At 41.0% G+C, this 17,021-nt stretch overlaps 1 protein-coding gene across 1 annotated transcript in view; it reads right to left on the bottom strand.

Moving 5' to 3' along the window:
* Nucleotides 1–1,360: 1,360 nt before the first annotated feature.
* The window catches only part of atp6v1c1a (ATPase H+ transporting V1 subunit C1a), a 70,772-nt gene continuing 55,111 nt past the window's right edge, over nt 1,361–17,021 (bottom strand). The window contains exons 11-13 of the mRNA XM_078216745.1: nt 11,252–11,349; nt 5,312–5,438; nt 1,361–2,162 (exon numbers count right to left, since the gene is read on the bottom strand). Coding sequence (XP_078072871.1) covers nt 2,067–2,162; nt 5,312–5,438; nt 11,252–11,349 — 321 coding nt within the window. The 3' untranslated portion in view covers nt 1,361–2,066. The remainder of the gene's footprint in view (nt 2,163–5,311; nt 5,439–11,251; nt 11,350–17,021) is intronic.

The following is a 17,021-nucleotide window of genomic DNA, read 5'->3' as shown; positions in this document are numbered from 1 at the left end:
GTGGAGGTGTGTTTGGGGGGAGGGGGGGATTGGGGGGAATTTTTTTTTTAAAACAAGAGGATGGTAGGGGCCTGGAATGCACTGCCAAGTGAGATGGTTGAGGCAGTTATATTAGCAACATTTAAGACTTATCTTGATAGGCATATGAACAAACGGGGAATAGAGGGATATAAGCAGTTGGTCTCGATAGGTAAATGTGATCGGCGCAGGCTTGGAGGGCCGAAGGGCCTGTTCCTGTGCTATACTGTTCTTTGAGGGACCTCCAGGACTGAAACTAACTGGCCTGCCAATTCATGAAGCATGAAAACTAGGCTTACAGAATTACAAATAGCTTTAGGATCACAAGTGGAGGAGTAACATAAAATTTGACCTCTTCATAACAGCACTTGAGGAAACGTCATTACATATGGTTCTTTCCTTTACCCAAGTAGAGCTCCAATTGTTCAGCAGCAACACATTTGTAAATGATAAAGCAGTAATATTCAATTCCTGATTGCACTCGAGTTTTTTTATTCCTTCGTGGGACATGGGCATCGCTGGCAGACCAGCATTCATTGCCCATCCCTAGTTGCCTTTGAGAAGGTGGTGGTGAGCTGCCTTCTTGAATCGCTGCAGTCCATGTGCTGTGGGTTGACCCACAATGCCATTAGGGAGGGGATTCCAGGATTTTGACCCAGCGACTGCGAAGGAACGGCAATGGATTTCCAAGTCAGGATGGTGAGTGGCTTGGAGAGGAACTTGAAGTGGTGTTCCCATCTATCTGCTGCCCTAGTCCTTCCAGATGGAAGTGGTTGTTCTGCGTAAGAATCTTTGCTGAATTTCTGCAGTGCATTTTGTATATAGTACACACTGCTGCCACTAAGTGTCGATGGCGAAGGGAGTGCCAGTCAAGCGGGCTGCTTTGTCCTGAATGGTGTCAAGCCTCTCGTGTTGTTGGAGCTGCACCCATCCAGGCAAGTGGGGAGTATTCCATCATACTCCCGATTTGTGCCTTGTAGATGGTGGACAGGCTTTGGGGAGTCAGGAGGCGAGTTACTCGCCGCAGTATTCCTAGCCTCTGATCTGCTCGTAGCCACTATGTTTATGTGGCAAGTCCGGTTGAGTTTCTGGCAATGGTAACCCGAAGCATGTTGACAGTGGGGATTCAGTGATGATTACACCATTGAATGTCATGGGGCAGTGTCACTTATTGGTGATGGTCATTGCCTGGTGCGAAATGTTACTTGCCACTAGTCAGCCCAAGCCTGGGTATTGTCCAGACCTTGTTGCATTTGAACATGAACTGCTTCAGTATCTGAGTCGCCCCAAATGGTGCTGAACATTGGAGTCCTGCCAGTTAAATCAGTGATACGAAATTGTACAATATGAAATGTTAAATATTTAACATGAAAAAAAACATTTCTGCAGCATTAGTGTTAGCTTGAATTTAGACAATAACTGGATTACAACATCTCTGACAAAGGTTCAACACTAAGACAGATTTGGTTCCCATGGCTTTTACATTTATTCCATCTTTTTGTCAGCGTGATGAATCATGAATGTATACAGTTTTTTTGCACATTGGAGTCATGTTTAAAACATCAGTACAGACCCTGTACATCACATACACTTTTTCAATAAACACGATTGGTTACGACCAGTGACTATTTAAAATTCTATGTATCAAACACAGGTAAATAGGTGAAATGATACAAACTCTTTTGCACTATTAATATACAGTTGTAAACAAGGTCTTTCAGGAATATTGACAACCAATGCAGTTTACCACACCACTTCACAAATGAGTTTTTTTTTTGTTTTTAAATAATGAATTTGTCCATAAATATAGATCCAGATTATTGCAGCACATAATTCAATACCTGATTGGTAAAAAAAAGTATGTCAACACGTTTTCAAAGGAAACAGCAGCAGACAGATCACAGGACTGTACCTAATTGCAAGACTGAGTAAGCAAACACCAGTTAACCCAGACTTAAAGGAAATGAAGGGACGAGCAGGCACCTGTCCAATACTACTGTAACCCATACTCTAAAAGCCAAGGTGGCTGGAGAAAACTGTGTTAGCATCTATTTGAATTCAAGCAGGTTGCAGTCAATCTTGTAATACACATATGGGTAGTATTCTTGCTGGCTTAGACTTAGACCTGGTATGTCCATGGCTGCCTGCAGGAAGAGGTGAAAACGCATTAGTATTTGTGTTATTCCAGCAAACTGTCACCATTTCTAAATCTGCTCAATTTCAGATAATGCCATAGCTACAAAATACATCGATCTGAGAGTTTACAGGATTTGTACAAAACAACTTTAGGACATCACTGTGTATTTTCAGGGGCATTTCCAACAATTTACACACACTATGTAAATGTCTAAGGAGGAGATATTAAAAAGCAAAGTGTTGGATTTTAATAAACTTTAATCTTAAGACATTGGTGGACTGCTCGCCAGCCAGAATACAACTAGTACTGAATTACAAGGAGGGGCTAGATAGGCTGGGACTTTTTTCCCCCCTGGAGTGAAGGAGGATGAGGGGTGACCTTAAGTTTATAGAGGTTTATCAAATCATGAGGGGCATATATAACGTGAATAGCCAAGATCCTTTCCCCAAGGTAGGGAGTCCAAAACTGGAGGACCCAAGTTTAAGGTGAGAAGGGAAAAATTTAAAAGGGACCCGAGGGTCAACTTTTTCCACACAGAGGGTGGTGCGTACATGGAATGAGCTTCCAGAGGAGGTGGTAGAGGCAGGTACAATTACAACATTTAAAAGACACTTGGACAGGTACATGGATGGGGAAAAGTTGAGGGGGATACGAGCCAAACGCAGGCAAATGGGATCAGTTCAGTTTAGGAAACATGATCGGCATGAAAGGGTTGGGCAGATGGGCCTTTTTCTGTGCTGTATAGCTCTATGACACTCCACCCAAGTGGGAACCACCACACCTCCCCTCCCACCCCACGAGGAGTGTGAAAGACCCCCATCTCCTGTTGGCTTTCACACTACCTTGAAATTCGTCACAAGTTTGAGATGGAAGATCAAAAATGTAATTGCCTGTTCCACAACACAATGATTATAGCAGCCATAGTAATCAAATTCTTCTGGAACATACAGCCAGCAAGACTTTGAGAACTGGCTTGTCAAGTGAGAGAAGAGGTCATCAGAGTAGAGATATTTTTGAAAAAGACTTCAGTAAAGAAATAAGCTAACGAGCTCCCCCCTCTCTATTTTAGAACAAGAAAATTTACCAGTACAGATGTCAATGCTGCTAGAAACCTACCAACAAAGAGACTGCATGCGCATTGGAACAGCTTCCACATCTGACTGACAAAACCAGCTAACCTAAATCAGCCACAACATTTAACAATCTAAGCCTCAAAGACAACCAAAGGACACTTACTCACATACGCTTACTTTTTTCTCATTGGACTCCAACTTTCCTTATTTCTGATACCTGCGCGCATGACATTAAGCTATTTTGTTGCTCTTTTAATTCAAGAAAATCATGTTTGATTGGCTCCTTATTTCTCACTACATAGATAGTAAAAAGATATTTGGATTCAGAAAACGCAACCACATGGAAAAGAAATTTAAAAACCTTAGTTGTGACCAAGCGAGGAGGTTGAATAAAGGGAGTCAGTTCATTCCTTACCTAGCTGTAACAAGCTAAACATCGGAGCAATGCCACAAGCAAACTCCTTACAAAGGACCTGTTGATTTTCCAGCAACTAATAGATTAACAAAAACTGTCGACGCTTAAACAAAACTCAACTAGCTCCAGCAGGTTAAGAAGAATCACCTTGTACTCATAGAACATACCACTTACCTGTATGGGGAGATGAGATAAAGAAATAACAAATCTTTATTCTATGCCCAAATTATATCAGTAAAGACGGAGAAATAGTCAACCTATATCATCATTCTCTCCTGAAGGATAGTGGTGTGTGCAGGGCAGAGAAGAGGGAAAGAGATTAAAGGGAACATGTTTGCATCATTGAAGGGAATTTTCAAAGAAATTTCTAAAATTACAGTCACAACTGCATCTGCTCTTATGCTATTTTTAGTACTGCATTACAGAAGTTTAAACTTCAAAAATGGGTTGGTGATGGTGGTGTGGAGGGCATGGGGAAGAAGGAATCACAAAGTCAAATTGAGATTTTTACCTATTTGGTAGAGGGTAAGTTTTAAGATTGATTTATATTGTGATCTTGTTCACCTCCCGTGGGCTAAAACTAATCTAATTAGTATGGAGATCACATCTCATATGGTTGGACCAAACAATATTTATCAAAAATGTTTCTCTCTTAACAGTTTTAGACAGTGAGATTGGTTAGAAAATTTCAGAGGGGGGCTGAGGGTACGGTAAGAATGACTTTCATTTATTAAGTTCAGCAAGAATTGTGAGCTGGTCATTGTGTTGCCATGATTCCCACAGAGGGAAGGGTGAAGCACAATGATAGGAAAATTGTTGATTCAGAAAGAAATCCTTTGACAGAGAGGAGTGACAGAGAGCGGTTGCTAAATTAAGCCAGCCAATTCAGCAGGTACTGCCTGATCTGTGAAGTTAAGGCTGGGCCCATTATTGTTTGCCTGATGTTACAAGCTGCAAAACTATTCTGATCAGTCAAATATTTTTGAGTGGCTTGATCTCACAGGTGTAATCTTCACCTTCCAGCAGATAGGAGATGCAAGCATGGGATTATAGAATCTTCCTAAGGGTCATTGCTGGGGGCTCCTGGTCACTCTCGCATATTACCATTGTATAAACACTTTATCAGACCTTATTTAGAATATAGTGACCAGTTTTGATACCCTCTCGTGATGGGTGAAATACAGGCCCTTTCAAAGGTTCAAAAAGGAACTCTAAATTGAATCATAGTTTAAAACCCCTTAAATACACAACAACCGGAGAAATAGATCTTTTTATTCCAGAAAAGCACAGCAGACAGATGTGACGTTCCGAATATTTCTTCATCTAACCCTTCCCGCAACAACCCTTGTTCTGCTCAGTCCTTTAAAATGTTATCAAGTACACAGTACTATTGGTAAGGCCTAATCTTGATAACACTGACATCTATACACATCTACTCTTGGGAGTACCTGTTAGGAGCTGCAACCCTGGACAACTCAAGTCCTGAGCAAGCTTATATCCAGCTGATGCTCTAGAGAATGTCAGTTAAGTTAGCACAGCCCAAAGATCAAACCAGAGACTTCCCCGGTCTCTATACCTCTGCTATTCACCTTAACCAGGTCAGCAATTAGAAAAGCTAAAGACTAATAGATCAAGGAGGACAGAAAATGGCGCCATGCAGATACCTACATCAATGATGGCAGCTGCGCTGCTGTCCAGGTGTTTGTATAGATCATTAAGTACTTCCCGAAGCTTCTTCATCATCTTTTTATTGGGTTGTAAAAGCATAGCTTGGAAGTTCACTGGCAAACCATACCTGGATGCAAGAGGCAAGACAAAATTACAAAAGACAAAGAATGGTGCAGAGATTTTTTTTTAAATTAGTGTCACAAGTATGCTTACTTTAACACTGCAATGACGATACTGTGAAAATCCCCTAGTCACCACACTCCTGTGCCTGCTCAGGTAAACTGAGGGAGAATTTAAGCTTGGTCAATGCACCAGTTTTTCAGACTGTGAGAGGAAACCGGAGCACCCGGAGGAAACCCACACAGACACGGGGAGAACGTGCAGACTCCACACAGACAGTGACCCAAGCTGGGAGTTGAACCCGGGTCTCTAGGCTGTGAGGCAGCAGCGCTAACCACTGTGTCACCCTAGGAGTGTTTCCTGCTCACTTCACGAGTAAAGCATTGTGTCACATATACACATGGAGATGCTTTATAACTTGCGCATTAAACTAAACTTTATTTGAAGATTCAAACACGTTTTGTTTCTATCCCAGCTGATGTCATCCCTGGACAGGAAAATCCCAGAATGGAACCTTGGCTCAGCAGACCATAACTTTACTTTGTTTTAGAAACTTGGATGAACAATGTCACATGACTGCCAATTAACTTCTCAAAATAATAAAACATTTATTAAACATGATAAGATTGATTACAATAAAATATTCCTTCACCCCACCTACATCTTCACAGACATACACAGATTCAAGGATAACACAAAATGCAGAATATATCTTATACTGTATGGTTATCAGTAAGTACGCAGTCTCTAAAAGCCAACAGACCAACTGTGGTCAGCCACACCCCACTCTGAAACCAGTGTCAGACACAACCCAATACAGATCTGTGGATTTCTCATCAAATCCCCCAGATGATTATACACAGAGCCAAGTAGCCTCACAGGAACTCAGATTTCTACAAGTGTTTCCAAACTCCACATCTGAGAATCTTCCCGCAGTGCTCTCTCAGATGCTTCAGCACGAACCCACTTCCAGGATTTCAATCTCTCCTTTCAGTATTTCTCTGATGTGAATTGTCACAAGTTTCCACACACTCTCTCAGGTGTCCAGCCAACAGAACACCACTGCTTCACACCAGGATGTCACCAACCTTAGGGTTACTTAGATGTCGGGTGTCTCGCCAGCCAATTTCACCCCATCTGCACCCTTCAGCTGCCTTTATCTGTGAGGCTTTCACTGCCCCTTTCTTTAACTTCGGGGAACAGTCCTTTGTTGAATTTCCAGTTCCTTTTGTTCCTTTGGCTTCAGTCTTCCTAGGACTTCCCTTTCACTCCCTGGTTTCCAGAACTGTCTGTTCTTTAACTTCTGGGGATTGCTTTCTTCCCATTACTCCACTGTTCTGCTTCTCTGCCTCTGGCAATTTTCTGCGAGAGATGCATCCTCTCCAGCTACCGAGTTTCAAATGCCTTTGGTCCAGCTTAAAATTAAACTATTTCTAAATTATTTCCAACTTAAAGTGGCTCCTGGTTGCTCAGCAACAGACTAATCTCTTTTATATTTGTTTGTTATCTTAAACACTAATCACAATGCAGACTCTGTTTGAATTGAAACCAAATCCCCCACACATGCCAGTACCTTTGTTTAACATGAATCTAACTAAAGTTTTAGCCCTTTCTTACAAAGACACATACAATTAAACTCACTTGAATCTATATCTCATTTCTAACAACCAAAATACAAATACAGATTATTTAAAACTACCTGCTTCTTATCATGCTTCAAAAATTAAACCAGTTGAAAACTTAAGATTTGCCTTTGAACAGATCTAACTTTTCCTTACACAACATAACAGTCTACTCTATTAAAAATAATCCAAGGAATCCTATGTACAATTCATATAGTATAAAAACTTTTACAATTGCATACTTTGTCACCATTTTCACTTGCTGTATCACAATTTTGTCACAACTAGTAATAATAGTGATTTATATTATCCTTCATTAAAACTAGGTATGATGCACCTCATTCACTGAGCTTACTTTCAATCCTGCCACACTCAGTGACGCTACTACCTTCTTGCACATTGCTATTGGTGTCCATTGCCCCGAATCTGCCTGAGCTTCTTGCCTCATTGTAACAAAGTTAATACTAATAGCCTGTAAATGTTTATAATACCATGCTCTGATTTAATATTTGCATCTCAAGTTCTCGAAATTCCCAAAACAGTTTTAATTCTATTGATAAATAAATGATAGCCTATCAACTGTAATGGCTGGCTATGTAAAAATCAATAAGGAAGGACTTTTGAGCATCAGATCAGAAAGAGATGTTGTCCTGTTGTAAAGGACATTATGGAGAACACGCCCCTGTCTACATCAATGGGGAGGAAGTAGAAAGGGTCGAGAGCTTCAAGTTTTTAGGTGTCCAGATCACCAACAACCTGTCCTGGTTCCCCCATGCCGACACTATAGTTAAGAAAGCCCACCAATGCCTCTGCTTTCTCAGAAGACTAAAGAAATTTGGCATGTCAGCTATGACTCTCACCAACTTTTACAGATGCACCATAGAAAGTATTCTTTCTGGTTGTATCACAGCTTGGTATGGCTCCTGCTCTGCCCAAGACCGCAAGGAACTACAAAAGGTTATGAATGTAGCCCAATCCATCACGCAAACCAGCCTCCCATCCATTGACTGTCTACACTTCCCGCTTCCTCGGCAAAGCAGCCAGCATAATTAAGGACCCCACACACCCCGGACATTTTCTCTGCCACCTTCTTCCTTCGGGAAAAAGATACAAAAGTCTGAGGTCACGTACCAACCAACTCGAGAACAGCTTCTTCCCAGCTGAATGGACTTACTTTGCATTAAGTTGATCTTTCTCTACACCCTAGCTATCACTGTAACTCCACATTCTGCGCTCTCTCGTTTCCTTCTCTATGAACGGTATGTTTTGTCTGTATAGCGCGCAAGAAACAATACTTTTCATTGTATGTTAATACATGTGACAATAATAAATCAAATCAATCAAATCCTGTTTGCATTCCTGGCATTTCCTTAAATTTCCACACCATCAATAAACCAGCAATTGCCCTTGCAGCTGGCTGTTTGCAGGACACAGCAAATAATATTACACAGTAATTAAAATAGTCATTTATTCAGTTACTGTGTTCACATCCCTTTTGGTACCAGGATCCATCATCCACCAAGATAAAGGAGCAACGTTCATTCTATCCTCTGTCCTTTGCAGTGTTCTACACCTAATTAATTTTAAATGGGTGCTAATTTTAACCATTACGTTTGACTATCTAATCAACCTAAAAAAGAACAAAAATCAATACAAAAAGAGCAAAGGTCAGGGACTTGGCATGCACTTTTCTTTTAAAACCTGAAGTTATTATGGACGGCATGGTGGCACAGTGGATAGCACTGCTGCCTCACTGTGCCAGGGACCCGGGTTCAATTCCAGCCTCGAGTGACTGTGTGTGGAGTCTGCACATTCTTCCTGTGTCTGCGTGGGTTTCCTCCGGGTACTCCAGTTTCCTCCCACAGTCCAAAGATGTGCAGGTTAGGTTGATTGGCCATGCTAAATTGCCCCTAGTATCCCAAGACATGCAGTTTAGTGGGGTTAGCAGGGTAAATACGTGGGGTTACGGGGATAAGGTCTGGGTGGGATTGTTGTCAGTGCAGACTCAATGGGACGAATGTCCTCCTTCTGCACTGTCGGGATTCCAGGATTCATTTACCCAGTTATTTGCTAAGGTTATCTTATATTTTGACCCAGATCATAGAAATCATAGAATCCTACAGTGCAGAAAGAGGCCATTCGGCCCATCGAGTCTGCACCAACCACAATCCCATCCAGGCCCTATCCCCATATATTTACCCACTAATCCCTCTAACCTATGCATCCCAGGACACTAAGGGCAATTTAGAAGGGCCAATCAACCTAGCCCGCACATCTTTTAGATAAGCTAAATTTCTGCCAACTTTGCATTATGACCCACACAACTCCATTGCTTTAATGACCAAAGTTCAGCAAGGTGACTAAAAGTTCAAGAAGATGTTTAGCTGATACAGAGCACACTCAAGTATGTTGTCCGAGTGATTTAACTTGGTCGAACTTTATCACTCAGGAAATTCAGTGAATGCACAATGTATAGAAATGTTCATTCTTGTAACTGGGAACCATATCCATAAATACATATTCAAATGTCTGAATAGATTGGACCACTGAGGCTTCAACAACACAGATGTGCAGACTGCCAAAGCAAGGAACGTCAATAGTTATGGAAAGTGCTGCAGCCAAGATACCCTGAAGCAGAAGTGAATTGACAAAGGCAGGGAAAATACTTCTGGGCTACCTATGAACATGGAGAATTTCCTTGACTAACTAATAGTGGAGATAAAACTTCCCATTCATTACAGGATTTAAACTCTATTATGAACAATTTTAAATATGTTCAAAAAAAAAGAGGTGAATGGCTATCTTATAGAATCCCTACAGTGCAGGAGGCCTTTCGGCCCATCAAACCTGCACCGACAACAATCCCACCCAGGCCCGATCCCCATAGTCACCCTGCTAATCCCCCTGACACTAAGGGGCAATTTAGCATGGCCAATCAACCTAACCATCTTTGGAGTGTGGGAGAAAACCAGAGCACCTGGAGGAAACCCATGCAGGCACGGGGACAACGTGCCAACTCCATACAGACAGTGACCCAAGGCCGGAATTGAACCTGGCTCCCTGGTGCTGAGAGGCAACAGTGCTAATCACTGTGCCACCAATTAGACATGACTGGACAAGGATATAACAAATGTTCATATTTCCTTCATTGTTCAAAATAATTTTTTCAAAGTTATTGGAAAATCTTAGAATTGACATTTTAGTTAAACATTTCGTGCAATCTATGATTGTGAAAATCCTCAAAAATTAGATGCGAGTAGAACTACACCATCTAACAAAGAAAAATAAAATGTTGGATAAAACAATGCGGGAGATATTCAGCAGGTCTAGCAGTGTTAGGAAACATGAGTTATCTGATATTTCAGGTTTGAGCTCTTCTTCAGAACCGAGTAGATTTTAGGATGGAAAGTTCCCAATGTAGCCCCACTCCTTACATAGTTCAGATCCTCGAAGTACTTCAATGATTCAGTGCTGGTGTGCATTGGTCTATAACTTTCATATTATTTCATTTCAATTTTATCTTTCTTTTCATTTCTTGCCCATCGCTTCCCTGTTACCTGCTGAATTTGTCTATTTTTGTTACAATGATTGCTACATAGCATCCCTACAGCGCAGGAGGAGACCATTCGGCCCATCAACTCTGCACCAACTCTCCAAAAGAGCTACCCAGCACCCCCCCACTATACTGTATTAAGAATAATTTATGGCTGAAGTTGGTTATTATTGGTAACTCAATTACCAGCTTGCAACAGCATCCAAAAAAGATACAACCTCTCCTTATCCTAAAGTAAACCCCATTTTTTATGACAGTATCATTCAAACCAGAAAAAATCACAGTCCATATTTTCAGATATGATACAGCAAAAAAAAATCCAACTCCAATTTGATACAGAAGAAATAGAAAAACAGAAGTTGATCACCTCCCAGAGATAATAATAAATGAAAAGGTGGAAAATTAGAATTTCATCTCCGACGTTGAATTTCTGGCTGGAGAGGCGATTTAATTCGAGTGAGATGCCAAGTACGAGTGAAGAAGCTTCTGATCAATAATAAAATAATTCAAACATTATGCACTAATTTATAGTGATTAAAAGTTGAGAGTTGAAGCTGAAGAAAAACATTATAAAGGTGTGTATGCAACCACGTTCGCAATTACATTGTGAAATTTCAAATTAGTGCATTTACAAATATGCCATACCTTAGAACAGACTCTACAAAAACCCGCAATGCTTTCACATGAATCCATGCAATGAAAGCTTCGCTGAAGTTAACTTTCAACCATCGTACCAAGGGACCCTGTAAACAAAACATTTCACAACTTCAAACTAAGAGTAATCGATTGCAACACTGCTCCAGCTTCTGCATTTTTCCCACAATATCACTGTTCAGCCTCAACATTATTATTTACAAAACTATTCAGGTATTTATTTTCCAACTTGCATGTATGAAATAAAATCGGAGCACTTGTTCATCTGTATTTACTGTTCTTTTTACAAAAAGATTGCAAAAGAAGGATACTTGTTTTAACATTTATTTCAGTGCTGCATTAATGGACTTACAAACCAAATTGGATCACTTGCTTTCATTTATACAAATTAATTGAACGCTTAATAGCTTTTGAGAACCAAGTGCTTGTTACAAACACATGTTTTTCTGTCAGAAGCAAAATACCGGGGATGCCCAAAATTAGAAATAAGAACAGAAAATGCTGGAAATACTGAGCGGGTTTGGCAGCATCCGAAAAGAGAGCAACAGAATTAATATTTCTGGTCGGTGACCTCCCATTAAAGGTGGATTGTGATAAGAGGTTGGTTCTGTTCGTTTCTCTGCAGATGCTTCCAGACCTGATCAATTTTTCTGTCAAAGATCATCCGCAACAGCACTTTCCATGTCAATATTTGAAAAATCAAAGACAGGGACTGCAGACAGCGCAGAGATATAAAGAGGTATGGTGCTAATGATGGTCAGGTTCCTTCCTTTTAAATCAGCTTGCCTCATCCAAAAAATAAGCTCCCCTATTTGTATTAAATTCTGTACAAACACTGCACACATCATTCACCTCTGAATTAGACCTCTACATAGTAGCTCAAAAAAAATTTTAAATGTAATATTTTCTTTTTTAGATCTTGCCACATTTCATCCTCCTGCCTTCCCACTTAATTTAAATTTACTTGGAATCCTGCTTCCACTGGCTTACTCGCCTGTAGCTTGTGTCTCTAGGTTATTCTTTGTACATGTGTTTTATATATTTATACAAATACACAGTTCTAGACATTTATATTCACTCTAAATATAGATATTTCCTAGCCCTCAAAGTATAATTTGCCAGCAAGGTTCCCCACATGGGTTTCATTCCGCTTCCCACTGTCTTCACTGATGGAATCTATCATTGTCCATCTCTCCTGGCTTCCAATGTTTGTCTGCCAGTTACTCACCACCTTCACGAGTTACTTCCATACTGACTTGTTTTTTTGCTCAGAAATGCAAGGGAAACGCTCGAGTGGACCTACTTGACTGATTTCACATTTGCCTCATTGCAGCCTGCCATCATTTGTTAATCCTTGCCACCCAGACTGTTTGCACGTGCTCACTCCAACTTGCACTTCAACTCTTCAAAAGCTGTTCGGCTCCATTGCACCCTTTACGATTAATTAAAAAGTACAGTACAGCACAGGAACCACCAAGTCTGTGCTGACATAGATGTGTCTCTAATCTAATATTTTCTTGCCTCTACGTGGTCCATATACCTCTATTCCCTGCCTATTCATGTATCTATCCAGATGCCTCTTGAACATTTTTATAGAATCTGCTTCCACCACCTCCTCCGACAGTGCGTTCCAGGCATTCACCATTGTGAGAGAGAAACTTGCCCCTTACATCTCTTTTAAACTTTCCCCCTCTCACTTTCAACCTATGTCCCCGAGTAATTAACCCTTCAATCCTGGGAAAGAGTCTGACTATCCACGCTGTCCAAGCCTGTCATAATCTTGTAAACTTCTATCAGGTCCCCCCTCATCCTCCAACACTCCAGTGAAAACAATCCAAGTCTGTTCAACCTTTCTTCACAGTCCATATCCTCCAAACCAGGCAACATCGTATTAAATCTTTTCTGTACCCTTTCCAATGCATCAACATCCTTCCGGTAGTGAGGCGACCAGAATTGTACACAATCCTCCAAATGCGGCCTAACCAAAGTCTTATGCAGCTGCAACATGATTTTCCAATTCCTATACTCAACGTCCTAACCGATAAAGGGCAGCATGCCATAGGTCTTCTTGACCACCTTGTCCACCCGAGTTGCCACCTTCAGGGAACTGTGGATCTGTATACCTAGATCCCTCTCTATGCTAATATTTTTAAGGACTCTACCATTTACTCTATACTTTCCTTCTGCACTAGACCTTCCAAATTGCATCACTTCACATTTGTCCGGGTTAAATTCCATCTGCCATCTTTCGACCTAGGTCTCCAGCCGATTTATATCTTGCTGCATCCTCTAACAATCCTCACTATCCGCTATTCCCCAATTTTTTTATCATCTGCAAATTTACTAATCAGACCACCTACATTTTCCTCCAGATCATTTATACATATTACAAAGAGGCTCCAGTGTTGATCCTTGTGGAACATTGCTTGTCGCAGACCTCCAGTTAGAAAAGTACCCTTACGCTGCTACCCTCTGCTTTCTGTGTCCAAGCCAGTTTTGTATCCATCTTACCAGCTCACCTCGGATCCCACGACTTCACCTTCTGCATCAGCCTGCCATGAGGAACCTTATCGAAAGCTTTACTAAAGTCCACGTGCACAACATCCACTGCACTGCCTGGTCAATTTTTTTTGTCACTTCCTCAAAGAACTCAATCAAGTTTGTGAGACATGACCTCTCCTTCACAAAACCATGCTGCCTATTGGCTTCCAGATGTGAGTACATCCTGTGCCGAAGAATCTTCTCCAATAATTTCCCCACCACTGATGGAAGGCTCACAGGCCTGTAATTTCCCAGAATGTCTCTTATGCCTATCTTAAACAGCGGGACAATGTGAGTTACTCTCCAATCCACTGGTACCTTGCCCAGATTATATCCAGATGGTGACAAGCTGCACTGCTCAAGGGAATCACAGGAATTAACATTAGGGGGAGATGGTAACAGTGATGTCACGTGACTAGTACCACAAAGATCCAGGCTCAAGGGACACAGGTTCAAATTTGAATTCAATTAACAGATCTAGAATATAAAGCTAGTCTCAGCAATGGGGATAAAAACTATTGTTGCAGAAAGCGATCTGGTTCACTTGCGTTCTTTAGGGAGGAAAATCTATCATCCTTACCTGGTCCAGCCTACATGTGACTCCAGACCCGCAGCAATGTGGTTGACTCTTAACTGCCCTCTGAAATGTTCAGTTCAAGGACAGTTAGGGATGGTCAATGTCAGCAATGTCCACATCCCATGAACATAAGAAAAATAATGAGAGGGCAGAGAGGTTGTTCCCTCCAGGGATGTTGATATGGTCAGAAAAAATTGAATCTCAATCAGGTCAGTTATATGTTCCCTCCTCCCCGAACGTACTTAGGGCAATTGCCTCAAGAGTACAGCACTGCATTTCTACCTTCTCCCTCCCTTACAACCATGCTTTTCTTTTCTTTTTTCCCCCCAGTCCACTTTGCCATTGCATTACACCTCTCCCAGTCTGCGGTAAATCCCCTGGCCAGGTCCAATTCTCTTCCTGTCATCTAATCATACCCAACCTGAACATTACACTTGCTCTGAACTTAACAGAAAATCAACTGGTCTTCGCAATAAACAAAACTGCAACAGTAATTACTTCATCATCTCTTCAAGTTTTGAGTCATCATTACTTCAATAATCTTCTCAAGGTCCATTGTATAATGAGAATTCAAATCGAGGGAAAGTAACATTTGTCAAAACCTTTAGGCCCAGATTCTGTAATCGCCGTTGACAATGCAGAATGTCCTCCACAAAGATTTAGTGGGTTCTGCAGAGTTAATTTCACCAACTACAGAATCAATTACATTCTGGCATCATTGCTCACATCCAAAACAGCGAAGTCATCAAGCAAGCTAAGAAGCCAATCAGGTTTAAGAGTTTCCAAACCAGGAAGTAAATAGATCTAATCATTAATTTTGCAATCATTCTACAGAGGAGGAAATAATGATTGGGAATGCAGGTGAGATTAGGAGAAGCTAAAAAATCATATACTTTTTCAAAAATAATAATTATTTTTATTAGAGTGTGCAGGGTTTTTTATTCATTTGTGGAACATGGGAATTGCTAACTGGCCAGCATTTATTGCCCATCCCTAGTTGCCCAAGGGCAGTTGAGAGTCAACCACATTGCTGTGGCTCTGGAGTCACACATAGGCCAGACCAGGTAAGGACAACAGATTTCCTTCCCTAAAGGACATTAGCAAACCAGATGGGTTTTTTCCAACAATCGACAATGGTTTCATGGATTCTTAATTCCAGATTTTTTTTTTGTTGAATTCAAATTCTACCATCTGCCGTGGCGGGATTCGAACTCAGATCCTCAGAACATTAGTTGAGTTTCTGGATTAAATAGTCGAGCAATAATACCACTAGGCCATCGCCTTCCCTTTTTTTTATTGATGTGCCAGATTTTAAAATGAGTTTTTCCAGGACACACAAGTTGTTCAGCAGTAGCATGCCATTAAAAACTCCGTTACACCTCATCCAGCAAAGGTTTCACTTTTTTCAATGGTTTTGACAGCAAGAGTAGTGCATAGAAGAGTTGAAGCCCTTGTCAAATCACTGATTGCATCGGTGAAAACTGGGACAGCACACGTTGTGGAGGAACAGGGTGTTACATCAGTGTCCAATTTTCCAGGTTTAACCATGCATGTGTGGCTGTTGTCAATTTTATACAGTAATGGCAGCGAACCCTGACAGTTTCAGCACAATTACAACCGAGCCAGTTGTTGGCAAAATAAAAAGCGTCATCTGATTAATGTTCAGCTCTGTCTGGTCCATTTCTATTGTACGTAGCTTCCTTTGTATTGGGTTAACAATGTTCCTAGATTCTTGAAAGAAATAGTAATTGGATGCTGCCATTACTTTTAATTGATCTCCAACAGGGCTTTACCAAAAGAGACTTTTCTTTTCTTGAATTGCTAAGACAGTATTTGGTTCTCACAAATGCAGTTAATTATTAACTGAACTATTTTCATGAAGGATTTATGGGCAAGCGTTCAAACCATTTGTCCTGATTAGCTTACCTTTAACATTTAAATTATTGCAGCCATGGAACCATGTGGGGAAAGTTCAACTGTTTAGTAAAAACTAAATGTCAAACCAATAGCCTGCATTTACAGCTGAAAGATGTTATTTTCTTTAATAATATTGTGGGAAATACAATCAGGACAATATATATATGATTTCTTTGGTTCCCAATTTGCTTTTTTAAAAAACTTCTGGCAATTTTTAATATTCCTCAGGTAGAAAAGGAGAAAATCAGGGTGAAGCGAGGAAATACAAGTGGAATTCAATGCGCTCAATCCATCATGCGTTATTTGTCACTGCTGCATATACAAGGATAACATTTTATTTATGACATACTAAACAGCAGTAACGAAAACCACGCAGCTGCAGCCAAAAGGCAAGTTGAACCTAAATCAAGCAAAACATGGGGAAATTATGGGTCGGTATGGTAGCACAGTGGTTAGCACTGCTGCTTCACAGCTCCAGGGACCTGGGTTCGATTCCCGGCTTAGGTCACTGTCTGTGTGGAGTTTGCACATTCTCCTCGTGTTTGCGTGGGTTTCCTCCGGGTGCTCCGGTTTCCTCCCACAGTCCAAAGATGTGCAGGTTAGGTTGATTGGCCATGATTAAATTGCCCTTAGTGTCCTGAGATGCATAGGTTAGAGGGATTAGCAGGTAAATATGTAGGGATATGGGGGTAGGGCCTGGGTGGGATTGTGGTCGGTGCAGACTCG

The sequence above is a fragment of the Mustelus asterias genome, chromosome 7 (assembly GCF_964213995.1).
Source record: "Mustelus asterias chromosome 7, sMusAst1.hap1.1, whole genome shotgun sequence".
NCBI lineage: Eukaryota > Metazoa > Chordata > Chondrichthyes > Carcharhiniformes > Triakidae > Mustelus > Mustelus asterias.
This window is presented reverse-complemented; position numbering and strand designations above follow the sequence as displayed.